Source organism: Oncorhynchus gorbuscha, linkage group LG05, assembly GCF_021184085.1.
Source record: "Oncorhynchus gorbuscha isolate QuinsamMale2020 ecotype Even-year linkage group LG05, OgorEven_v1.0, whole genome shotgun sequence".
Taxonomy (NCBI): Eukaryota; Metazoa; Chordata; class Actinopteri; order Salmoniformes; family Salmonidae; genus Oncorhynchus; species Oncorhynchus gorbuscha.
In genome coordinates this window covers 92,124,652-92,152,151 of record NC_060177.1, presented here as the reverse complement: position 1 = coordinate 92,152,151, position 27,500 = coordinate 92,124,652, and the positions used below count along the sequence as shown (strand labels likewise).

The 27,500-nt window shown below is 43.9% G+C and overlaps 1 protein-coding gene across 1 annotated transcript in view; it reads left to right on the top strand.

Moving 5' to 3' along the window:
* wdfy3 (WD repeat and FYVE domain containing 3) overlaps positions 1-27,500 on the top strand; it is a 206,092-nt gene that overhangs the window by 112,510 nt on the left and 66,082 nt on the right. Inside the window, 18 exon segments of the mRNA XM_046351507.1 lie at positions 1,209-1,390; positions 1,701-1,932; positions 2,481-2,638; positions 3,904-4,015; positions 5,127-5,317; positions 5,747-5,899; positions 6,147-6,220; positions 8,391-8,552; positions 9,192-9,286; positions 10,573-10,693; positions 11,556-11,693; positions 14,868-14,947; positions 16,933-17,123; positions 23,278-23,412; positions 24,664-24,731; positions 24,946-25,057; positions 25,780-26,013; positions 27,433-27,500. The exon segment at positions 27,433-27,500 is cut by the window's right edge and continues 32 nt beyond it. Coding sequence (XP_046207463.1) covers positions 1,209-1,390; positions 1,701-1,932; positions 2,481-2,638; positions 3,904-4,015; positions 5,127-5,317; positions 5,747-5,899; positions 6,147-6,220; positions 8,391-8,552; positions 9,192-9,286; positions 10,573-10,693; positions 11,556-11,693; positions 14,868-14,947; positions 16,933-17,123; positions 23,278-23,412; positions 24,664-24,731; positions 24,946-25,057; positions 25,780-26,013; positions 27,433-27,500 — 2,506 coding nt within the window.

The window sequence follows — 27,500 nt, the reverse complement described above, 5'->3', positions numbered from 1 at the left end:
CTCTCCATCCTCTCTCCCTCCTCTACCCATCCTCTCTCCCTCCTCTACCCTCCCTCCCTCCTCTCTCCCTCTCTCTCCCTACCCATCCCTCTCCCTCCCTCTACCCATCCTCTACCCCCCTCCTCTCTCCCTCCTCTACCCATCCTCTCTCCCTCCTCTACACCTCCTCTCTCCCTCCTCTACCCATCCTCTACCCCCCTCCTCTCTCTCCCTCTCTCTCCTCCCTCCTCTACCCATCCTCCTCTCCCTCCTCTCTCCCCCTCCTCTACCCCTCCTCTACCCCTCCTCTCTCCCTCCTCTACCCATACCCCTCTCTCCCTCCTCTACCCCTCCTCTCTCCCTCCTCTACCCATCCTCTCTCCCTCCTCTACCCCTCCTCTCTCCCTCCTCTACCCCTCCTCTCTCCCCCCTCTACCCATCCTCTACCCCTCCTCTCTCCCTCCTCTACCCCTGACTAACTTCCCAGCCGACGAGTGACTAACTTACCAGCCGACTAGTGGCTAACTTACCAGCCGACTAGTGACTAACTTTACCAGCCGACTAGTGACTAACTTACCAGCCGACTAGTGACTAACTTACCAGCCGACGAGTGACTAACTTACCAGCCGACTAGTGACTAACTTACCAGCCGACTAGTGGCTAACTTACCAGCCGACTAGTGACTAACTTACCAGCCGACTAGTGGCTAACTTACCAGCCGACTAGTGGCTAACTTACCAGCCGACTAGTGGCTAACTAGTGGCTAACTTACCACCGACTAGTGGCTAACTTACCAGCCGACTAGTGACTAACTTACCAGCCGACTAGTGACTAACTTACCAGCCGACTAGTGACTAACTTACCAGCCGACTAGTGACCAGCCGACTAGTGGCTAACTTACCAGCCGACTAGTGGCTAACTTACCAGCCGACTAGTGACTAACTTACCAGCCGACTAGTGACTAACTTACCAGCCGACTAGTGACTAACTTACCAGCCGACTAGTGACTAACTTACCAGCCGACTAGTGGCTAACTTACCAGCCGACTAGTGACACGTTGTCTTTTCAAGTGTGGCATGTCACAGATTTGAGTCAGAACGGTGGTCAACCAATCAGCCGTTTGCCCCCAAAATCCTCAAGACCCAGCCCTGTTTTCAAACCCATATGAAAAACATTTTTACAACATTTCTGTTAACATTACTATGCCCCCACCCCTCACACCCCAACAGTGGATGATTTCAGCGAGGAGTCTTCGTTCTTCGAGGTTCTGCCGTGCTGTGCCAGGTTCCGCTGCGGAGAGCTGATCGGAGAGGGGCAGTGGCACCACCTGCTGTTAGTCATGAGTAAAGGCATGTTGAAAAACAGCATGGCCACGCTGTACATCGACGGACAACTGTTCCAAACCACCAAGGTAGGGTGTGTGTGTGTGTGTGTGTGTGTGTGTGTGTGTGTGTGTGTGTGTGTGTGTGTGTGTGTGTGTGTGTGTGTGTGTGTGTGTGTGTGTGTGTGTGTGTGTGTGTGTGTGTGTGTGTGTGTGTGTGTGTGTGTGTGTGTGTGTGTGTGTGCCTATTTGAACTCAGATGTGTGTGTGAGTGGCTTGAAGACTCTACCTATATTAAATGTCCCCCCCCGCCCCACCACCAGGTGAAGGTGCATAATGATAGAAGGGGTCATTAGCCATGAAACTGTTGTAACAGAGGTCGATTCCCTCTCCTCTCCAGCTCCACTACATCCACAGTTCTCCCGGTGGCTCCGGGAGCACCAACCCTCCTGTGGTCAGCACCGTGTACAGCTACATAGGCACGCCCCCTGCCCAGAGACAGCTGTCCAATCTGGTGTGGCGCCTGGGGCCCACACACTTCCTGGAGGAGGGGCTTCCTGCTGCCAGCGTCGCGGCGGTGTACGAGCTCGGTCCCAACTACACAGGCAGCTTTCAGGCCGTCTACCTGCTCTGTGAGGATGCTTTATGTTTACGTTTGAGTCCTTTAGCAGAGAGACATATTTTCACATATATATACCCCCCCCCCGTGGGAATCAAACCGACAACCCTGACGTTGTAAGTGTCATGCTCCGCCATCTGAGCCACACGGGACGAGAGTAGAGAGGAGAACTCACACACACATAGAACACAGAGAGAGCGCACACACACAACACACACAGAGAACACACACACAGACAGAGAGCGCACACACACACACACAGACACACACAGAGAACACACACACAGACAGAGAGAGCACACACACAGACACACACACACAGACACACACAGAGAGAGCGGGAGAACACACACACAAGAACACACACACACACAGAGAGAGCGAGAGAACACACACAAAGAACACACACACACACACAGAGAACACACACACACACACGGAGAACACACACATATTGAGTGGTAAGCCAACTACACAGCTTCCAGGCTGTTCACATTCCCTGTGAGTAACTGTCTGTTGTTGAGGAACCGCGGTGGATTGTCGTGTCTCTCTCTCCTTCAGGTAAAGACTCCAAGACTGGAGAGCCTTCATGTCCAGTCGCCCTGGTCCCAGAGGAGAAGGTATCCTTCAGCCTGTACGCCCTCTCTGTCTCTGCCCTCACCGTGGCCAAGATACGCAAGGTCTACAACAAGCTGGACAGCAAGGCCATCGCTAAACAGGTTAGCATCGCTAACGTACACACACACACACACACACACACACACACACACACACACACACACACACACACACACACACACACACACACACACACACACACACACACACACACACACACACACACACACACACACACACACAAGCTGGACAGCAAGGCCATCGCTAAACAGGTTAGCATCGCTAACGCACACACACACACACACACACACACACACACACACACACACACACACACACACACACACACACACACACACACACACACACACACACACACACACACACACACACACAAGCTGGACAGCAAGGCCATCGCTAAACAGGTTAGCATCGCTGAACAGGTTAGCACGCTAACGCACACACACACACAGACACACGCACACACGCACACACACACACACAAGCTGGACAGCAAGGCCATCGCTAAACAGGTTAGCATCGCTGAACAGGTTAGCATCGCTAACGCACACACACACACAGACACACGCACACACACACACACACACAAGCTGGACAGCAAGGCCATTGCTGAACAGGTTAGCATTGCTGAACAGGTTAGCATCGCTGAACAGGTTAGCATCGCTGAACAGGTTAGCATCACTGAACAGGTTAGCATCGCTAACGTACGCACACACACAGACACACGCACACACACACACACACACACACACACACACACACACACACACACACACACACACACACACACACACACACACACACACACACACACACACACACACACACACACACACACAAGCTGGACAGCAAGGCCATCGCTAAACAGGTTAGCATCGCTAAACAGGTTAGCCTCGCTAACCAGCAAAGCCTACTACGGTCCTGTAACACAATGTTATCTCCCCTATAACACAATGTTATCTCCACCTGTAACACAATGTTATCTCTCCCTATAACACAATGTTATCTCTCCCTATAACACAATGTTATCTCCACCTATAATACAATGTTATCTCCCCCTATAACACAATGTTATCTCTCCCTATAACACAATGTTATCTCTCCCTATAACACAATGTTATCTCTCCCTATAACACAATGTTATCTCCACCTCACCTGTAACACTCCCCTCTCCCCCTCTTCTCCTCCTCGCCTCTCCTCCTCCTCTCCCCCTCTCCTCCCCCTCTTCTCCTCCTCGCCTCTCCTCCTCCACTCCCCTCTTCTCCTCCTCCCCTCTCCTCCTCCTCTCCCCCTCTCCTCCTCCTCCCCTCTCCCCTCCTCCTCCCCTTCTCTCCCCTCTCCTCAGTTGGCTGTGTCGTCTCATGAGAATGCCACTCCGGTCAAGCTGATCCACAACGCGGCCGGTCACCTCAACGGTCCAGCACGCACCATAGGAGCAGCTGTCATTGGATACCTGGGTAAGGGGTTAGGATAACTGGGTAAGGGGTTAGGATACCTGGGTAAGGGGTTAGGATACCTGGGTAAGGGGTTAGGATACCTGGGTAAGGGGTTAGGATACCTGGGTTAGGATACCTGGGTAAGGGGTTAGGATACCTGGGTAAGGGGTTAGGATACCTGGGTTAGGATACCTGGGTAAGGGGTTAGGATACCTGGGTAAGGGGTTAGGATACCTGGGTAAGGGGTTAGGACACCTGGAGAATGTATCTATCAATCAGGGTTGAGTTGGCCATATAAGCAAATCTTGTAACAACAGATTGTGCCTTTAAAATAACTTTTGCCCCGAGTGGCTCAGCGATGCAGTGCCTCAGTAATGCACTGCATCGTAGTGTTGAGGTCACACTATATCCTGGGGTTCAATCCACGTGACCAGGAGCCCCATCGGGCAGCCCACAATTGGACAAGCGCCGTCCGGTTTAAGGGAGGGTTGGCCAGGGGTTTTTACTTGGTTCATCACGCTCTAGCGACTCCTTGTGGCGAGCCGGGCGCGTGCAAGCTGACTTCAATCATCAGTTGAACAGTGTTTCCTCTGACATGTTGGGGCAGCTGACTTCAATCATCAGTTGAACAGTGTTTCCTCTGACATGTTGGGGCAGCTGACTTCAATCATCAGTTGAACAGTGTTTCCTCTCACACGTTGGTGCAGCTGACTTCCGGGTTAAGCGGGCAGTGTTTTAAGAAGTATGTGGCTTGGTAGGTCATGTTTCGGAGCACGTATGTCTCGACCTGCGTCTCTCCCGACAACATTGAGGAGTTGCAGCGATGAGACAAGGTTGTAAACTAGCAATTAGGGGGAAAAATGGGTAAAAACGACCACATTTTTTATTTATTTGTAATAAATAAATAGAAAATACCTTTTTTGCCCCACTCTTGGTGTGCGTTTGTCCCCAAGTCTGTGGCCACCAACTACACACACACCTTACCTGTAGACTAACTCCTCCTTACTCCTAACTCCTTACCTCCTAACTCCTTACCTCCTAACTCCTTACCTGTAGACTAACTCCTCCTTACTCCTAACTCCTTACCTCCTAACTCCTTACCTCCTAACTCCTCCTCTCCGCTCTCTTCCAGGTGTGCGTGCGTTCGTCCCCAAGCCTGTGGCGACCAACTTGCAGTACGTGGGCGGAGCGGCGGCCATTTTGGGCCTGGTTGCCATGGCGCAGGACGTTGAGGGTCTCTACGCGGCCGTCAAGGCGATGGTGTGCGTCGTCAAGAGCAACCCGCTGGCCAGCAAGGAGATGGAGCGCATCAAAGGCTACCAGGTACAACTACACTACCCACAATGCAATATGGCCCAGTTCACACTCACTTTTTAATTTACAATACATTTGTGGACACACCACACAATGTTTGTGTGAACATTGTTGCTGAGATAAAACTGTTGTTTCTCTGCTGTACCGGTTGGCCATACCGTTGAAGAAGAAGCGTCACCTGCTGAACAGTCACATCCTGTCTGCTGTAGTTCTATTACAACAGTAATATAATAATATATGCCATTTAGCAGACGCTTTTATAACTAATATAACTCAGTCTAAGTAGTATGTGTCTGTTATTTGGTCTCTAGCTGCTGGCCATGTCGTTGAAGAAGAAGCGTCACCTTCTGAACAGTCACATCCTGTCTGCTGTAGTTCTATTACAACAGTAATATAACTCAGTCTAACTGTAGTATGTGTCTGTTATTTGGTCTCTAGCTGCTGGCCATGTTGTTGAAGAAAAAACGTCACCTGCTGAACAGCCACATCCTGCACCTGACCTTCTCCCTGGTGGGAACAGTAGATAGCGGCCACGAGACCTCCATCATCCCCAACACCACCGCCTTCCAGGACCTGCTCTGTGACTTCGAGGTTAGCACTAAACCAATGGACCTCAGGGGAACTGGCTCCAGTTTTGAGCCAAAATGGCCTCTGGGAAACTGATCCAGTTTGAGCCAAAATGGTGGTTGGTGGTCCTTGGTGCAAGCCAAACACAATGGGCTTCAGGGCAACTGATCCAAATCGAGCCAAACGTGGTCCCTGCAGACAAAATAATGTCGTTGGTTTTCTGGTGTGCTATGTTTGTAGAGGTTTTCAAATGTTCTTTCTGTCTCCTCAGGTGTGGCTCCATGCACCCTACGAACTGCACCTGTCCCTGTTTGAACACTTTATAGAGCTCCTCACTGAGTCCAGGTGAGGAATGATTAACTCCTGCTATTACCGTGAATTCAGAAATTATTCAGACCCCGTGACTTTTTCCACATTTTGTTACGTTACAGCCTTTTTCTAAAAAAATTTTTTTATTTTTATTCCCTCATCAATCTGCACGTAATACCCCATAATGATGAAGCGAAAACCAGTTTTTTAGAAATGTTTTCAAATGTATTAAAAATATAAAACAGATACTTTATTTACATAAGTATTCACATCCTTTATTGTGAGATTCGAAATTGGGCTCAGGTGCATCCTGTTTCCATTCATCTTCCTTGAGATGTTTCTACAACTTGGAGTCCACCTTGGGTATGTTCAATTGACTGGACATGATTTAGAAAGGCACACACCTGTGTACAGTTGAAGTCGGAAGTTTACATACACCTTAGTCAAATACATTTAAACTCAGTTTTTCACAATTTCTGACATTTAATCTGAGTAAAAATTCCCTGTCTTAGGTCAGTTAGGATCACCATTTTATTTTAAGAATGTGAAATGTGAGAATAATAGTAGAGAGAATGATTTTGTTTCTTTCATCACATTCCCAGTGGGTCAAAAGTTTACATACACTCAATTAGTATTTGGTAGCATTGCCTTTTAAATTGTTTAACTTGGGTCAAACATTTTGGGAAGCCTTCCACAAGCTTCCCACAATAAATTGGGTGAATTTTGGCCCATTCCTCCTAACAGAGTTGGTGTAACTGAGTCAGGTTTGTAGGCCTCCTTGCTCGCAAATGATTTTTCAGTTCTGCCCACAAATGTTCTATAGGAGTGAGGTGTGACGGCCACTCCACTAGGAGTGAGGTCAGGGCTTTGTGACGGCCACTCCACTAGGAGTGAGGTCAGGGCTTTGTGACGGCCACTCCACTAGGAGTGAGGTCAGGGCTTTGTGACGGCCACTCCAATACCTTGACTTTGATGTCCTTAACTTCTTATGGATCATTGGGACGCTAGCGTCCCACCTGGCCAACATCCGGTGAAATTGCAGAGCGCGGAATTCAAATGACAAAAATCGTAATATTAAACATTCATCAAAATACATCATTTAAAGTTTAACTCCTTCTGTAGCTCAGTTGGTAGAGCATGGCGCTTGTAACGCCAGGGTAGTGGGTTCGATCCCCGGGACCACCCATACGTAGAATGTATGCACACATGACTGTAAGTCGCTTTGGATAAAGCGTCTGCTAAATGGCATATATTATTATATTATATATATTGTTAATCCAGCCGCTTTGTCAGATTTCCAAAAGGCTTTACGTCGAAAGCACACCATGTGATTATCTGAGGACAGCGCCCTGCACACAAAAGCATTACATTCATCTTCCAACCGAGCAGAGGACGTCACGAAAGTCAGAAATAGCGCTAAAATAAATCACTTACCTTTTGTAGATCTTCATCTGGTCGAAATCACAAGCGTCCCAGCTACATAAAAATTGGTCCTTTTGTTTGATAAAAGTCCTTACTTATATCCCAAAAAAGTCTGTTTCATTGGCTGCCTAGACTCAGTAATCCACCGGTTTCCCTCATTCAAAATGCATACAAATGAATCCCGTAAGTTACCAATAAACTTCTCCCAAACACATCAAACAACGTTCCTAATCAATCCTCAGATATTTAAATAAATGATCAAATTTAAGACGGAGAATACCGGAGATAAATTACGAAGCACCCTCATCGGAACGCACAACAAACACTACAGCCCAAAATGGGAGCCACTTACTAAAACTAGCCTGAAACTCTTTCTAAAGACTGTTGACATCTAGTGGAAGCCCTAGGAACTGCAATCAGGAAAGGTTTTCCTTTTATATCTCTGGAGAGACCTGGAAATAGCTGTGCTGTGACGCTCCCCATCCAACCTGCTAGAGCTTGAGAGGATCTGCAGAGAATAACGGGAGGAACTCCCCAAATACAGGTGTGACAAGCTTGTAGCATCATACCCAAGAAGACTCGAGGCTGTTATCGCTGCCGAAGGTGCTTCAACACAGTACTGAGTAAAGGGCTTGAATACTTATGTAAATGTTATATTTCAGTTAATAGTGACACTAAAATCTTAATCACCTGGGGTTTATGAGAAACAAAGACGCAGGAAGACCATGTTTCCTGTGTTATATTTCAACCAACTATCTGTCTGTCCTCTTCTCCCCCATCACAGTGAGGCAGCGAAGAACGCTAAGTTGTTACGAGAGTTCCAGCTGATTCCCAAGCTGCTGTTAACCCTGAGAGACACGTCTCTGTCTCAGCCCACCATCTCTGCTATCAGCAACGTTTTGAGTCTGCTACTGCAAGGGTTCCCCAACCCATACGACCTGCTACGGTAATAACACCCAACCCATACGACCTGCTACGGTAATAACACTCAACCCATATGACCTGCTACGGTAATAACACTCAACCCATATGACCTGCTACGGTAATAACACCCAACCCATATGACCTGCTACGGTAATAACACTCAACCCATATGACCTGCTACGATAATAACACTCAACACTTTCCCCAACCCATATGACCTGCTACGGTAATAACAGACAACCCATATGACCTGCTACGGTAATAACACCCAACACTTTCCCCAACCCATATGACCTGCTATGGTAATAACACCCAACACTTTCCCCAACCCATATGAACTGCTACGGTAATAACACCCAACCCATATGACCTGCTACGGTAATAACACCCAACCCATATGACCTGCTACGGTAATAACACTCTACACTTTCCCCAACCCATACACCATGCTATGGTAAGACGTCAGAGAGGTGGACCAGTAGTCAGAAGGTTGCTGGTTCAAGTCCCGTGCCAGACAATGAATGTGTGAATTAAACTTGCTACTGGTGGGCTGCTGGTCTCCCCAGTCCTTGCAACTGCCTACAAATCCCTTCACGAGAACATACTGTATGTGAGCAACATGTAGCTCATGTGTCTGTCTGTTTTATGGTATGTTTGATAGGTTTGGCCAGTTCATCTCATCCACCCTGCCAACCTTTGCTGTGTGTGAGAAGTTTGTAGTGATGGAGGTCAACAACGAGGAGAAGATAGATGGAGGTAACACACACACACACTAGTTTAGAGATTTTTGTCACTAACTAGTTTAGAGATTTTTGTCACTAACTAGCATAGAGATTATTGTCGCTAACTACCCTTAGAGATTATTGTCGCTAACTAGTATGGAGATTATTGTCACTAACTAGTCTAGTATAGAGATTATTGTCGCTAACTAGCATAGAGATTATTGTTGCTAACTACCCTTAGAGATTATTGTCACTAACTACCCTTAGAGATTATTGTCACTAACTAGTTTAGAGATTTTTGTCACTAACTAGCATAGAGATTATTGTCGCTAACTACCCTTAGAGATTATTGTCACTAACTAGTTTAGAGATTTTTGTCACTAACTAGCATAGAGATTATTGTCGCTAACTACCCTTAGAGATTATTGTCGCTAACTAGTATGGAGATTATTGTCACTAACTAGTATAGAGATTATTGTCGCTAACTAGCATAGAGATTATTGTCGCTAACTACCCTTAGAGATTATTGTCACTAACTAGCATATATATTGTTGTCACTAACTAGCATAGATATTATTGTCACTAACTAACATAGATATGATTGTCACTAACTAGCAGATATTATTGTCATTAATTTACATATAGTTTGTCACTAACTAGCATATATATTATTGTCACTAACTAATATAGAGATGCTCGTAACTAATTTACACACAGTTTATTATCACTAATTAGCATAGAGATTATTGTCACTAACTAGCATAGAGATTATTGCCACTAACTAGCATAGAGATTATGGTCACTAACTAGCATAGAGATTATGGTCACTAACTAGCATAGAGATTATTGTCACTAACTAGCATAGAGATTATTGTCACTAACTAGCATAGAGATTATTGTCACTAACTAGCATAGAGATTATTGTCACTAACTAGCATAGAGATTATTGTCACTAATTATTATTGTCACTAACTAGCATAGAGATTATTGTCACTAACTAGCATAGAGATTATTGCCACTAACTAGCATAGAGATTATTGCCACTAACTAGCATAGAGATTATTGCCACTAACTAGCATAGAGATTATTGCCACTAACTAGCATAGAGATTATTGTCGCAAATTTACATACCGATTTTTGTACAATGCCAAAACTATGCTGTTCTTTGCCTTTTTTGTTGATTCTAAATCGCATTAATACGTTTTTTTCCCATCAATTAATTTTTTTTAGTGATGAAGACATTGGGTGTCTCCTCTCAGTTTTCAGTACAGTAATATTATTGTAGTAATAGTAGTGGTAATATTATCTATTGTGTTCCAGGTAATGATGAAGACCTTGGGGGTCTTCTGTCGGCCAACCTGATCCTGTTGAGGAACAGACTGCTAGACATCCTTCTCAAACTGCTCTTCACCACCAAGGAGAAATGCACAGTCAACGCACAGTACGTCACAGTGTGTGTGTGTGTGTGTGTGTGTGTGTGTGTGTGTGTGTGTGTGTGTGTGTGTGTGTGTGTGTGTGTGTGTGTGTGTGTGTGTGTGTGTGTGTGTGTGGTGTGTGTGTGTGTGTGCACGGCGTGTGTGTGTGTGTGCACGGCGTGTGTGTGTGTGTGCACGGCGTGTGTGTGTGTGTGCACGGCGTGTGTGTAACTGCGTCACAGAGTTTTTAAACCCAGAGGCGCAACATCCCGAGACTTCCGGGAACACTTGCGAAACAGACAAAAACAGACCACACCAGGGTTTGACAAGTCAATGAGAGAAGTGAAGAATTCTCCCATAGTTAATATTCTCCAAATGGAAAGACGTCACCGAGACTGGAGACGACGTCTTCACTAGTTTTAACATGTTATTACTCCAACCTTGTGAAAGTGACAAACTGACACGTTTTCATTTTTGTAAAAATAATATTAAAAAATAAATGATATCGAAAGGACTGCCTTTTTGATTTTTTACGTACGTAGTTCGGCGCGAGATGACTGTTAGACCCGATTTTACGTGTTTCTACGCATTAATTTAGCTACGCAAACGTCGCCATGACATCACCTACAACTGGGATTTCTATTGGAGAAGCAGTTTCTGCCCCTCTTCATACTGTATAGCCTTTGACTGTGTTGTGTGTAGCCTGACTGCTCTCTGTCTCCCCCTACAGGGCATGTGAGGAGTTGGTGCGTACCCTGGGCTTTGACTGTGTTGTGTGTAGCCTGACTGCTCTCTGTCTCCCCCTACAGGGCATGTGAGGAGTTGGTGCATACCCTGGGCTTTGACTGTGTTGTGTGTAGCCTGACTGCTCTCTGTCTCCCCCTACAGGGCATGTGAGGAGTTGGTGCGTACCCTGGGCTTCGACTGGTTGTTGATGTTCACGGAGGAGCACCTCCACTCCAGCAGTGTGACAGCAGCTCTGTGGATCCTGGTGGTTCTCCTCAGTAACCAGCCCATACTGACCAGGTCTTTGATCCTTTAATAAACATTACATTACATTTAAGTCATTTAGCAGACGCTCTTATCCAGAGCGACTTACAAAAATACATATATACACTACCAGTCAAAAGTTGGACACATCAACTAATTCAAAGGGGCTTTCTTTATTTTTACTAGTTTATACATTGTAGAATAATAGTGAAGACATCAAAACTATGAAATAACACATATGGAATCATGTAGTAACCAAAAAAGTGTTAACCAAATGAAAATAGATTTTAGATTCTTCAAAGTAGCCACCATTTGCCTTGATGACAGCTTTGCACACTCTTGGCATTCTCTCAACCAGCTTCATGAGGTAGTCACCTGGAATGCATTTCAATTAACAGGTGTGACTTGTTAAAAGTTAATTTGTGGAATTTCTTTCCTTCTTAATGTGCTTGAGCCAATCAGTTGTGTTGTGACAAGGTTGGGGTGGTATATAGAAGATAGCCCTATTTGGTAAAAGACCAAGTCTATATTATGGCAAGAACAGCTCAAATAAGCAAAGAGAAACAACAGTCCATCATTACTTTAAGACATGAAGGTCAGTCAATACAGAAAATGTCAAGAACTTTGAAAGTTTCTTCAAGTGCAGTCACAAAAACCATCAAGCGCAATGATGAAACTGGCTCTCATGAGGACCGCCACAGGAAAGGAAGACCCAAAGTTACCTCTGCTGCAGAGGATAAGTTCATTAGAGTTACCAGCCACAGAAATTGCAGCACAAATAAATGCTTCACAGAGTTCAAGTAACAGACACATCTCAACATATATATATATATATATGCCATTTAGCAGACGCTTTTATCCAAAGCGACTTACAGTCATGTGTGCATACATTCTACGTATGGGTGGTCCCGGGGATCGAACCCACTACCCTGGCGTTACAAGCGCCATGCTCTACCAACTGAGCTACAGAAGGACCAGGATCAACTGTTCAGAGGAGACTGAGTGAATAAGGCCTTCATGGTCAAATTGAAATCACAACTAAAGGACACCAATAATAAGAAGAGACTTGCTTGGGCAAGAAACACGAGCAATGGACATTAGACCGGTGGAAATCTGTCCTTTGGTCTGATGAGTCCAAATCTGAGATTTTTGGTTCCAATTTTTGGTATTTGTGAGACGCAGAGTAGGTGAACGGATGATCTCCGCATCTGTGGTTCCCACAGTGAAGCATGGAGGAGGAGGAGGTGTGGGGGTGCTTTGCTGGTGGCACTCTCAGAGATGTATTTAGAGTTCAAGTTAACCAGCATGCATTCTGCAGCGATACGCCATCCTTTAGTGGGACTATCCTTTGTTTCTCAACAGGAAAATGTCCAAACACAAATGCCAAGAGTGTGCAACGTTGTCATCAAGGCAAAGGGTGGCTACTTTGAAGAATCTGAAATATATTTTGATTTGATTAACACTTTTTTTGGTTACGACATGATTCCATATGTGTTATTTCATAGTTTCAAATAAAATCAAAGAAATCTAATTTTATTTGTCACATGCGCCGAATACAACAGGTAGGATAGTCCGACCAAGGGATAGGATGGCGTATACCAGGCGACCTTACAGTGAAATGCTTACTTACAAGCACTTAACCAACCATGCAGATTTAAGAAAACACCAAAATTATATAGAAATATAACAAATCATTTAGAAGCAACAATAAAATAACAGCATGGAGGCTATATACAGGGCGTTATGGTACAGAATCAGTGTGAGGAGGCTATATACAGGGTGTTACGGTACAGAGTCAATGTGAGGAGGCTATATACAGGGTGTTACGGTACAGAGTCAATGTGGAGATTATATACAGGGGGTACCGGTACAGAGTCAATGTGGAGGCTATATACAGGGGGTACCGGTACAGAGTCCATGTGGAGGCTATATACAGGGTGTTACGGTACAGAGTCAATGTGAGGAGGCTATATACAGGGTGTTACGGTACAGAGTCAATATGAGGAGGCTTTATACAGGGTGTTACGGTACAGAGTCAATGTGAGGAGGCTATATACAGGGTGTTACGGTACAGAGTCAATGTGAGGAGGCTATATACAGGGTGTTACGGTACAGAGTCAATGTGAGGAGGCTATATACAGGGTGTTACGGTACAGAGTCAATGTGAGGAGGCTATATACAGGGTGTTACGGTACAGAGTCAATGTGAGGAGGCTATATACAGGGTGTTACGGTACAGAGTCAGTGTGGAGGCTATATACAGGGTGTTACGGTACAGCATCAATGTGAGGAGGCTATGTACAGGGTGTTACAGAGTCAATGTGGAGACTATATACAGTAAGTACCAGTACAGAGTCAATGTGGAGGCTATATACAGGGGGTACCGGTACAGAGTCAATGTGGAGGCTGTATACAGGGGATACCGGTACAGAGTCAATGTGGAGGCTATATACAGGGTGTACCAGTACAGAGTCAATGTGCCGGGGCACCGGTTAGTCGAGGTAATTGAGGTAATATGTACATGTAGGTAGAGGTAAAGTGACTATGCATAGACAATAAACAGAGAGTAGCAGCAGTGTAAAAATGGGGGGTGGTGTGGGTACAATGCAAATAGTCTGGGAAGCCATTTGATTAGATGTTCAGGAGTCTTATATCTCGGGGGTAGAAGCTGTTCAGAAGCCTTTTTGACCTAGACTTGGCACTCCGGTACCGGTTGCCGTGTGTTAACAGAGAGAACAGTCTATGACTAGGGTGGCTGGAGTCCTTGGTAATTTTTTGGGCCTTCTTCTGACACTGCCTGGTATAGAGGTCCTGGATGGCAGGAAGCTTGGCTCCAGTTAGTACATGAGGGGACTGAGCACGCACCCCTGAGGAGCCCCTGTGTTGAGGATCAGCGTGGCGAATGTGTTGTTACCTACACTTACCACCTGGGTGTGGCCCGTCAGGAAGTCCAGGATCCAGTTGCAGAGGGAGGTGTTTAGTCCCAGGGTCCTTAGCTTAGTGATAATGTCTTCCCTATTATTCTACAATGTAGGAAATAGTTAAAAAATAAAGAAAAACCCTTGAATGAGTAGGTGTGTCCAAACTTTTGACTCGTACTGTATTTAGATTTAATTCTTAACAACGATCTGTCAAAAACATTACATTTCACATTGTCAGGAATTCCCCTGATCATCCACATCATGATTTTCCATTTATTTGACCTGCCCAGGTTCAAAGAGGGACTGACCGGAGGCGAATGGCTGGACCACACTGACTCTGTCCTCACCAACAAGATCGGCACCGTGATGGGTGAGTAGAGTGATGTGTGTGTTGGATTTTGTGTATGTGAGTCAATGTATAGATACAAGTTTTAAAAACCCAACATAATATAACTGTTTACTGTGCAGGATATAAAATGTACCATAATATTATGTAGATATAGAATGTACCATAATATTATATAGATATAGAATGTACCATAATATTATATAGATATAGAATGTACCATAATATAGATATAGAATGTACCCTAATATAATATAGATATAGAATGTACCATAATATAGATATAGAATGTACCATAATATAATATAGATATAGAATGTACCATAATATAATATAGATATAGAATGTACCCTAATATAATATAGATATAGAATGTACCATAATATAGATATAGAATGTACCATAATATAGATATAGAATGTACCATAATATAGACATAAAATGTACCATAATATAGACATAAAATGTACCATAATATAGATATAGAATGTACCATAATATAGACATATAATGTACCATAATATAATATAGATATAGAATGTACCCTAATATAATATAGATATAGAATGTACCATAATATAATATAGATATAGAATGTACCATAATATAATATAGATATAGAATGTACCATACTATTATATAGATATAGAATGTACCATAATATTATATAGATATAGAATGTACCATAATATTATATAGATATAGAATGTACCATAATATAGATATAGAATGTACCATCATATTATATAGATATAGAATGTAGCATAATATAGATATAGAATGTACCATCATATTATATAGATATAGAATGTAGCATAATATAACTGTTTACTGTGCAGGATATAGAATGCACCATAATAGAATAGAACTGTTTACTGTGCAGGATATAGAATGTACCATAATAGAATAGAACTGTTTACTGTGCAGGATATAGAAGGTACCATAATAGAATAGAACTGTTTACTGTGCAGGATATAGAATGCACCATCATAGAATAGAACTGTTTACTGTGCAGGATATAGAATGCACCATAATAGAATAGAACTGTTTACTGTGCAGGATATAGAATGCACCATAATAGAATAGAACTGTTTACTGTGCAGGATATAGAATGCACCATAATAGAATAGAACTGTTTACTGTGCAGGATATAGAATGTACCATAATAGAATATAACTGTTTACTGTGCAGTAAATAGAATGTGACATAATAGAACTGTTTACTGTGCAGGATATAGAATGTAACATAATGGAATAGAACTGTTTACTGTGCAGGATATAGAATGTGCCATAATAGAATATAACTGTTTACTGTGCAGGTTATAGAATGTGCCATAATAGAATAGAACTGTTTACAGGATATAGAATGTACCATAATAGAATAGAACTGTTTACTGTACAGGATATAGAATGTGCCATAATATAATATAACTGTTTACAGGATATAGAATGTGCCATAATAGAATAGAACTGTTTACAGGATATAGAATGTGCCATGCTGCCCCTCAGCCCCTTGCCCATCGTCATTACCTTGGGATGAGGATGGCTTTTGATGCTTCTTTGTTTGTTTATAATGTCTATCTTGAAACAGGTCTCTCTTCCAAAAGAGATTTTATCTCAATGAAACTAACCTGTGTAACTAAAGGTAAAACTCTGAATAGAATAGAATCCTTTAATATCCCATAGTGCACTTCAATATTCTGTCTGCTCTGCAACAAAGTACAGGCATACCCACATGTGCTTCGACCCAGCTTGCATAGAAAGGGAAAAGTACAGGCATAGTTAGCACACATCAATGGGGGTTTCCTAACTGTTAGCTAGTTGTAGTCTATTGTAAGAATAGGGATGTGATTCTTCCTGCTTTTCTGACATCTATCCTCTATTCAAATAACTGGCCTATCCCCTATCTAAAATCCAAACGTATTACATTTTTCCCCCTGAAGTTTTCCTGATCACAACCCTGATTCGCAGTTTCCCCAACCTCCTCTTCCTCTCCTCTCTCCTCCTCAGGCTTCAACGTGGGCCGCAGCGCCGGCGGTCGCTCCACGCTACGGGAGATCAACCGAGACGCCTGCCATTTCCCAGGGTTCCCTGTTCTGCAGACGCTGCTGCCGAAACACACCAACGTCCCCGAGCTCTACTTCCTGCTGATGGCCCTGTTCCTGCAACAACCTGTCACAGAGCTGCCAGACAGCCTCCAGGTACATGTTAGTACACAAAACTTTTTATCATTACTTCTTACTAAAAACCTCTTTTCCATACTGTACTAGCTAGTGTTTCTTCTAGTTAAAACCTCTTTTCCATACTGTACTAGCTAGTGTTTGCTCTATTTAAAACCTCTTTTCCATACTGTACTAGCTAGTGTTTGCTCTAGTTAAAACCTCTTTTCCATACTGTACTAGCTAGTGTTTGCTCTAGTTAAAACCTTTTCCATACTGTACTAGCTAGTGTTTGCTCTAGTTAAAACCTCTTTTCCATACTGTACTAGCTAGTGTTTGCTCTAGTTAAAACCTCTTTTCCATACTGTACTAGCTAGTGTTTGCTCTAGTTAAAACCTCTTTTCCATACTGTACTAGCTCGTGTTTCCTCTAGTTAAAACCTCTTTTCCATACTGTACTAGCTAGTGTTTGCTCTACTAAAAACTTTTTTCCATACTGTACTAGCTAGTGTTTCCCATAGATTTGTTTCGAGGTTACTGAGTACATGTTAGTAAACAAACTTTTTTCGTTCTTATCTATCATTTTATCGTAAAACCTAATTTATATCGTACTATCTAGCCAGTGTTTCCCCTAGTTAGTTTGTTTCCAGGTTGGGCACCTCAGGCAGCTCTGCCCAAAATTAACAATCTATGATCTCATTAGTTACTTAGTACAATTATATCAATATCTTTGACAGTCATTTAGCCATATAGTATTAGTCTAATATTGTTTTGTAATATATATATATTAGTAGTATAACATTATAATATATAGTACAATATAATATAAGTCCCTCTTTGTGGCACCTGACCACACGACTGAACAGTAGTCCAGGTGTGACAAACTAGGGCCTGTAGGATCTGCCTTGTTGATAGTGTTGTTAAGAAGGTAGAAACTAGGGCCTGTAGGACCTGCCTTGTTGATAGTGTTGTTAAGAAGGTAGAAACGAGGGCCGGTAAGGACCTGCCTTGTTGATAGTGTTGTTAAGAAGGTAGAAACTAGGGCCTGTAGGACCTGCCTTGTTGGTAGTGGTGTTTAAGAAGGTAGAAACTAGGGCCTGTAGGACCTGCCTTGTTGATAGTGTTGTTAAGAAGGTAGAAACTAGAGCCTGTAGGACCTGCCTTGTTGATAGTGTTGTTAAGAAGGTAGAAACTAGAGCCTGTAGGACCTGCCTTGTTAAGAAGGTAGAAACTAGGGCCTGTAGGACCTGCCTTGTTGATAGTGTTGTTAAGAAGGTAGAAACTAGGGCCTGTAGGACCTGCCTTGTTGATAGTGTTGTTAAGAAGGTAGAAACTAGGGCCTGTAGGACCTGCCTTGTTGATAGTGTTGTTAAGAAGGTAGAAACTAGGGTCTGTAGGACCTGTCTTGTTGATAGTGTTGTTAAGAGGTAGAGCAGCGCTTTATTATGGACAGACTTCTCCCTCATCTTAGCTACTACTGCATCAATATGTTTTGACCATGACAGGTTACAAGTTTAGTCACCTCAACCTGCTCAATTTTCACATTTTTTATTAAAATATTTAGTTGAGGCTTAGGGTTTAGTGAATGATTTGTCCCAAATACCATGCTTTTAGTTTTTGAAATATTTAGGACTAACTTATTCCTTGCCACCCATTCTGAAACTAACTGCGGATATTTAAGTGTTGCAGTCATTTCAGTCGCCGTAGTGGCTGACGTATATAGTGTTGAGTCATCCACCTACATGGACACACTGGCTTTACTCAAAGCCAGTGGCATGTCATTAGTAAGGGTTTTTAAAAAAGTGAGGGGCCTAGACAGCTACCCTGGGGAATTCCTGATTCTACCTGGATTATGTTGGAGAGGCTTCCAATTAAAGAACACCCTTCTGTGTTCTGTTAGACAGGTAACTCTTTATCCACATTATAGCAGAGGGTGTAAAGCCAGAACACATACGTTTTTCCAGCAGACTATGATCGATAATGTCAAAAGCCACATTGAAGTCGAGCAAAACATCCCCCACAATATTTTTATCATCAGCTTCTCTCAGCCAGTCATCAGTCATTTGTGTAAGTGCTGTGCTTGTTGAATGTCCAATTCGTTTACTTTAAAATAGCATTTTATCTTGTCAAATAAATGCAGACCCTAATGTATGGATTTCACAAGATCCAGAGCATCCCATGTCGTGTGTAGCTTATGCCTGCCCATAACATAACCCCACCGCCACCATGGTGCACATTGTTCACAACATTGATATCAGCAAACCGCGCAACGCCATACAACGCCATACAACGCTGTCTGCCATCTGCCCGGATCACACTTCTCCAGCATGCCAGGGGCCATCGAAGGTGAGCATTAGCACGCAGATGAGCTTCCCTGGGAAGGTTTTGTGACAGTTTTTGCCAAAATTCTTCAGTTGTGCAAACCCACAGTTTCATCAGCTTGTCTGGGTGGTTCGTCTCAGGCCGCAGGTGATTACGCCAGATGTGGAGGTCTTGGGCTTGTTGGTTACACATGGTATGCGGTTGTGAGGCAGATTGGATGTACTGCCAAATTGTCTAAAATGATGTTGGAGGCGGCTTATAATAGAGAAATTAACATTAAATTCTCTGGCAACAGCTCTGGTAGATATTTCTGCAGTCAGCATGCCAATTGCGCTCTGTGGCATTGAGACATCTGTGGCATTTTAGAGTGGCCTTTTATTGTCCCCAACACAAGGTGCACCTGTGTAATGTTATCTATGGCGTTGTGTTGATGGAGGACTGTGGTAACACTGATGATGATTCTGGAGGACTGTGGGACAAAGGTCAAAGGCTTTATTAGGCCACACTCTACCTCGTTGTCATCCAATTTAAACCAATCAATCAACACATCACTACAGAATAAGAAGACCAATTATGACAACTTGAAACGTCTCTCCACAAGCTATCCTTGATCGGCAGATTATCAGAAAATTAAATTAATTTTCCATGTAGACGCCCGGGCAGAAACTCTCATTCATATAGCATGTTTCTTTTTAAAATTTTCATAGGGCTCATCCAAGCCAATCTATTAGCTCAATAAATTATCTATTAGCCGAGAAAGAAAAGAAAAAAAACGTTTCAAATATAACTTCCATTAAATCAATGGATGGTACCATACAGTGACCCGTTATTAATCCATTCAAAACTCTGGGATTTCTATGGTCATTTGTCTAGATCTGAGATCTCTGCCGACCTGCAACACTTGAGGCCCCCTGTCACTCTGATGGAACTACAATAATCCATCCATCCATTTATTGGAACCTCCAGAGTTCTTTCTATCCTTATACAAACCATGATCAGCGGGGTTTATTGGAACCTTCAGAGTTCTTTCTATCCTTATGGACATTTTTTTTTACATCAACTGATTCTAGACATGATTCAATAGAGACGTGAACACTGATATCATTTCTTTAATATTGAAAAAAAAGGATAAGGACCAGACCCCCCCCCCCCCCATTATCGAGTTTGAACGCTGATATCAAATTCGTATGCGAAGATTCTCCCCTCGTCTTCTTCAACGTTCTTGTTACTTATTAGTCACAGACTGGTTTTTTATCAAAACCAGACTTGCAACGGATAACATCCTCAGTCTGCTCCATATAACCGGTCCGTCGGCCATATTGCCATCGGACGTAGAAAAAGCCATTGATCGCTTAGAGCGGCAATATTTATGTTCTACGCTGTATGGACATTGGGGAACAATTCATATCCACTGGTTTAAGAGCTTTATGCCATTCCTTATGCCATGGGTACAACCTGGTAAAATATGCTCATGCCAATTTACCATAGGCAGTCTAATGCTTGTTGTTCTCCCTGGAACCTCCTGCGCAGGCTGTCTGCCAATCACAACATCATGAGCTTGCCTAGTTGATATTAAATAAATAAATGAGCCCATTTTACTGTACTTGGCACAGACCACCACATATCTCTGTATGCAGACTGATGTACTGCTCTACTTGGGCACCTGAGTCGTTACCTACTCAGTCTTTTTTTCTTTTTTAGAACTACAGCTGTGTATCTGGATATTTTGTATTTATTTATTTATTTATTTCACCTTTATTTAACCAGGTAGGCAAGTTGAGAACAAGTTCTCATTTACAATTGCGACCTGGCCAAGATAAAGCAAAGCAGTTCGACAGATACAACGACACAGAGTTACACATGGAGTAAAACAAACATACAGTCAATAATACAGTATAAACAAGTCTATATACAATGTGAGCAAATGAGGTGAGAAGGGAGGTAAAGGCAAAAAAGGCCATGGTGGCAAAGTAAATACAATATAGCAAGTAAAACACTGGAATGGTAGTTTTGCAATGGAAGAATGTGCAAAGTAGACATATAAAATCAACACAGGACAAAATCCGCTCTATTGTCCCTGAACGAGAGCCGCCCCCTCAACATCCCTAGTGGTTAGAGCGTTGGACTAGTAACCGGAAGGTTGAGAGTTCAAACCCCCGAGCTGACAAGGTACAAATCTGTCGTTCTGCCCCTGAACAGGCAGTTAACCCCACTGTTCCCAGGCCGTCATTGAAAATAAGAATTTGTTCTTAACTGACTTGCCTAGTTAAATAAAGGTAAAATATACATTTAAAAACAGAGTACACCATTTCTGCTGCCTGGGAATATAAATCCATAGTCTAAAAACAAGTTCAAAGCCTTCTTAAGAAGCATAGACTGTGATGTGGAAAGATGGGGACCAAGTACCTCAACTTTTTTCCAGTCTGAATAATTAAAATGCATATGTTGCCAACAATCAACTTTTATATATATATTATATTATATTTTATATCTATTTTATAGTTCAATGATGCCTCTTTCACCACCAGGCCATGTTCTTTACTTGCTAAATAGGAAACGCCCTTCTATTACATTTTCTACACTTCAAATCTATTTTGGGGTTTTCCTCTTGGTTAAATACTGAAACAGCTGTGGCCTGGAGGAAAAACGAGTTCCCTCTCACAGACTCCAAGACATAATCTTTGGCGCCCCCTGGAGGAAAAACGAGTTCCATCTCACAGACTCCAAGACAAAATTGGTGTCACACTCAAACACTGCAAACTCTAATTCGGCCCTATCATCTCACAATTTATCTCAGTCTGATGCCTGATTGGTAAACAAACCAATCTCACCATCCTCACCTTCCTTTAGTTCACAACCACGCTGTCCACCTAGGTGTCCACCTTATTATCAACTAGTATGGGTTACTAATATGACTGGGATTATGCTTTTGGCTGCTGGACAATAAGATAATATTGATTTGAAAACCAATGGTGTATTAAGTGTGTAAATTAATTCCCTCAACATTTCTATGGTCGTATTTTGTCTAGGGTTGGCTAAGCTAGGGTTGGCTAGGCTAAGCTAGGGTTGGCTAGGCTAGGGTTGGCTAAGATAGGGTTGGCTAGGCTAAGCTAGGGTTGGCTAGGCTAAGCTAGGGTTGGCTAGGCTAGGGTTGGCTAAGCTAGGGTTGGTTAAGCTTAGGTTGGCTAAGCTTAGGTTGGCTAAAATTAGGTTGTCTAAGATTAGGTTGGCTAAGCTAGGGTTGCTAAGCTAGGGGCTAGGCTAGGGTTGGCTAGGCTAGGGTTGGCTAAGCTAGGGTTGGCTAGGCTAAGCTAGGGTTGGCTAAGCTTAGGTTGGCTAAGCTTAGGTTGGCTAAAATTAGGTTGTCTAAGATTAGGTTGGCTAAGCTTAGGTTGGCTAGGGTTGGCTAAGCTAGGGTTGGCTAGGCTACTTTGAAACAAGTTTAGAAATGCTTCATAAAAATGTATAAAACGTCCAGGTTTTAATCAGTTATGTTTATAGTTAAATCATTTCAAAATGCTCAACACCTCTTCTCAGATTCAAGGTGGGTAGGGTGAACAACAGGCACTGTCTGGTCATGTGATCATTTGGACATGAGGCTTTAGCCAATCACATACACTTTGACATTTAGGATTTTTTTTTTTTGATGTACATGAAAAATAGATTAGAATATTATTCAAATGGGGTCTTTCTGGTCCAATTCTGATTGGAGTAATTTTTTGATATTTTATTGTACATATTTTTGATATGTGTGATTTAAAAAAAACAAAAAAAAACTTTAATTTATATTCTTCTTGTCTCGGACAAGAGGACAGCGTGAATGTGTAACCCTGCTGAGTGTTACCCCAGCCTCTGTGTTCTGTGTTTTGTGTTAGTTTGACCTGGACTCTATCTGGACCTTTATCTTTGGGGTCCCTGCTTCCAGCGCCACCATAGTGGGATCCATCCACAGTGTCTGCACCGAGGCTGGCTTCCTGTTACTGGGGATGCTGAGGAGCATGCTCAACCTGGTGAGAGGAGGAGAGGAGAGGAAGAGCGAGGGAAGGATAGAGGAGAGGAAGAGCGAGGGAAGGATAGAGGAGAGGAGGAGTGGAGGGAGGAGAGGAGGAGCGAGGGAAGGATAGAGGAGATGAGGAGCATGCTCAACCTGGTGAGAGGAGGAGAGGAGAGGAAGAGCGAGGGAAGGATAGAGGAGAGGAAGAGCGAGGGAAGGATAGAGGAGTGGAGGGAGGAGAGGAGGAGCGAGGGAAGGATAGAGGAGATGAGGAGCATGCTCAACCTGGTGAGAGGAGGAGAGGAGAGGAAGAGCGAGGGAAGGATAGAGGAGAGGAGGAGTGGATGGAGGAGAGGAGGAGAGGAGAGGAAGAGCGAGGGAAGGATAGAGATGAGGAGAGGAAGAGCGAGAGAAGGATAGAGGAGGAGTGGAGGGAGGAGAGGAAGAGCGAGGGAAGGATAGAGGAGAGGAGAGGAAGAGCGAGGGAAGGATAGAGGAGATGAGGAGCATGCTCAACCTGGTGAGAGGAGGAGAGGAGAGGAAGAGCGAGGGAAGGATAGAGGAGATGAAGAGCGAGGGAAGGATAGAGGAGAGGAGAGGAAGAGCGAGGGAAGGATGGAGGAGTGGAGGGAGGAGAGGAGGAGCGAGGGAAGGATAGAGGAGATGAGGAGAGGAGAGGAAGAGCGAGGGAAGGATAGAGGAGATGAAGAGCATGCTCAACCTGGTGAGAGGAGGAGAGGAGAGGAAGAGCGAGGGAAGGATAGAGGAGATGAGGAGCATGCTCAACCTGGTGAGAGGAGGAGAGGAGAGGAAGAGAGAAGGAAGGATAGAGGAGATGAGGAGAGGAGAGGAAGAGCGAGGGAAGGATAGAGGAGAGGGAGGAGAGGATAGAGGAGATGAGGAGTGGAGGGAGGAGAGGAGGAGAGAGAAAGGAGGACAACCCAACGAGCTACTAGATTCACTTCTACAACCAGATGACGTTCTGTCTATGGACAGAGAAAGATATGAGATAGTTCTGTCTATGGACAGAGAAAGATATGAGATAGTTCTGTCTATGGACAGAGAAAGATATGGGATAGTTCTGTCTATGGACAGAGAAAGTTCACCCTAAATAACATGTTGGTTTCCTTATCCTGTTAGCAATCTTAAGGAGAGGCAGCAATCCATCCATGGTTGAGTTTACCTAGCTTGCTGTCACCAAATGTCATATAGCTCCTCGATCTTCTTCTACCATCAAATGACGTTGTGCTTTTCTTCGTCCTCTTAGCCGTGGCAGTCTGAGGAAGAGGGGTCGTGGCTGAGGGAGTACCCGGTGACTCTGATGCAGTTCTTCAGGTACCTGTATCATATATATAATAATAAAATATTTAAAATAATCGATATCATAAATAATAGTCATAATGTATATTTTTTATATATATATATATATATACACACAGACAGTTCAAGTCAAAAGTTTGGACACACCTACTCATTCAAGGGTTTTTCTTTATTTTTACTATATTCTACATATATCTATATATCACTAATGAGTGATTTATTATTACAGGTACCTGTATCACAACGTCCCAGACCTGGCCCCAATGTGGCACAGCCCAGAGTTCCTGTGTGTCCTGGCTGCCTCAGTCTTCCCCTTCAACATCAGGCCCTACTCTGAGATGGTGAGACGCTCAACTGTATCCAAATGTAGAATTTTTTTCCCCCTGTGTGTGTGTTTTCTACAGTAGCTATGTGTGTGTTCTCTGAGCTCCACCTAATCCTCTCCTCTCTCCCTCTCTCTCCTCTCTCCCTCTTCTCTCCTCTCTCTCTCCTCTCTCCCTCTCCTCTCCTCTCTCTCTCCTCTCTCCCTCTCTCTCCCTCTCCTCTCTCCCTTCTCTCCCTCTCCTCTCTCCCTCTCTCCCTCTCCTCTCCTCTCTCCCTTCTCTCCCTCTCCTCTCCTCTCTCCCTCTCCTCTCTCCCTCTCCTCTCTCCCTCTCCTCTCCTCTCTCCCTCTCTCTCCTCTCTCTCCTCTCCCTCTCCCTCTCTCCCTCCCTCCCAACCTCTCCTCCCTCCTAACCCCCTCCCCTCCCTCCCAACCTCTCCTCCCTCCTAACCCCCTCCCCTCTCTCCCCCTCTCTCCCTCCCTCCCAACCTCTCCTCCCTCCTAACCCCCTCCCTCTCCTCTCTCCCTCTCTCCCTTCCTCCCAACCTCTCCTCCCTCCTACCCTCCCTCTCCTCTCTCCCTCTCTCCCTCCCTCCCAACCTCTCCTCCCTCCTAACCCCCTCCCCTCTCCTCTCCTATCCTCCCCTCCCTCTCCTCCCCCTCTCTCCTCCCTCTCTCCCTCTCTCTCCTCCCCTCTCTCCCTCTCTCTCCTCCCTCTCTCCCTCTCCCCTCTCCTCTCAGGTGAGTGACCTGGATGACGAAGCAGGGTCACCAACGGAAGAATTCAAGGCCTTCACCGCCGACACGGGCATGAACCGTAGCCAATCGGAATACTGCAACGTGGGTTCGAAGACCTACCTGACCAATCATCCGGCCAAGAAGTATGTGTTTGACTTCATGAAGGTGCTGATCATGGACAACCTGTGTCTGACTCCGGCCAACAAACAGACGTCCACCATAGACCTACTGTTAGAGGTGAGACAAATCAATCAGATGTATTTATGAAGCCCTTTTTTACATCAGCTGATATCTCAAAGTGCTGTACAGAAACCCAGCCTAAAACCCCAAACAGCAAGCAATGCAGGTGTAGAAGCACGGTGGCTAGGAAAAACTCCCTAGAAAGGCCAGAACCTAGGAAGAAACCTAGAGAGGAACCAGGCTATGTGGGTTGGCCAGTCCTCTTCTGGCTGTGCCGGGTGGAGATTATAACAGAACATGCTATGAGCAGTTACTGCCTTTTTTTGCTTGGTAGGGCAGTACTGTTTACCTTTTTGTTGGTGACACTTTGATATCTTGATAATATGCAGCTGTTTAAAGGTCAAATCCTCAGATGAAACGATAACACAACGCCCTCCTCACCTGTTTTGGTAAAAAAAAAAGATGAGGTATTGGCCTCATAGTACCAAAGTGCTATCATAGTACCAAAGTGCTATCATAGTACCAAAGTGCTATCATAGTACCAAAGTGCTATCATAGTACCAAAGTGCTATCATAGTACCAAAGTGCTATCATAGTACCAAAGTGCTATCATAGTACCAAAGTGCTATCATAGTACCAAAGTGCTATCATAGTACCAAAGTGCTATCATAGTACCAAAGTGCTATCATAGTACCAAAGTGATATCATAGTACCAAAGTGATATCCTGACAGCAACCGGTGGGATTTAATTGCTATTAGTTGATCATCTAGCTTAAGGGTTGCAAAAATCCGGGAACGCTCCCAAAGGAATTTCTGGAAAAACGGGGGAATTTTGGTTTAAGTTTCTAGATTTTTGCAACCCTTAATCTAGCTATTGTGTCAGGAAAGTGGAAATCTGCAGTTCAAATCAAATTTTATTTATATAGCCCTTCGTACATCAGCTGATATCTCAAAGTGCTGTACAGAAACCCAGCCTAAAACCCCAAACAGCAAGCAATGCAGGTGTAGAAGCACGGTGGCTAGGAAAAACTCCCTAGAAAGGTAGTTGATACATACATACATTTTGGGGATTATAAATGAACGATATGTACCTGTCGATTCTTGAAGAATATATAAATGCCTCATGAGTTTAGATCAACTGTTGCTCTCCATGAGAACCCAAAATATCAGCTTGTTTTTCTCCAATGTTTAAACACTGTCAATGTAAACAAACACTGTATATCCTCATAACATGGTTACAACTATCATGTTGATATCATGGATGGTCAGTCCTGTATATCCTCATAACATGGTTACAACTATCATGTTGATATCATGGATGGTCAGTCCTCACATCCATAGTTCTGTCTATTAATCTGAGAATGGTTACATTTCTCCAGGCCAAAACCTCATCTTTTTAACCAAAACAGACGAAGGGGGCGTGTTGTTATCGTTTCAACGGTTGATTGGCGCTTTAACGTAGAGTTGTCTCCCCAGGCGTCCCCAGAGCGCTCCACCAGGACTCAGCAGAAAGAGTTCCAGTCCCACATCCTGGACTCGGTCAT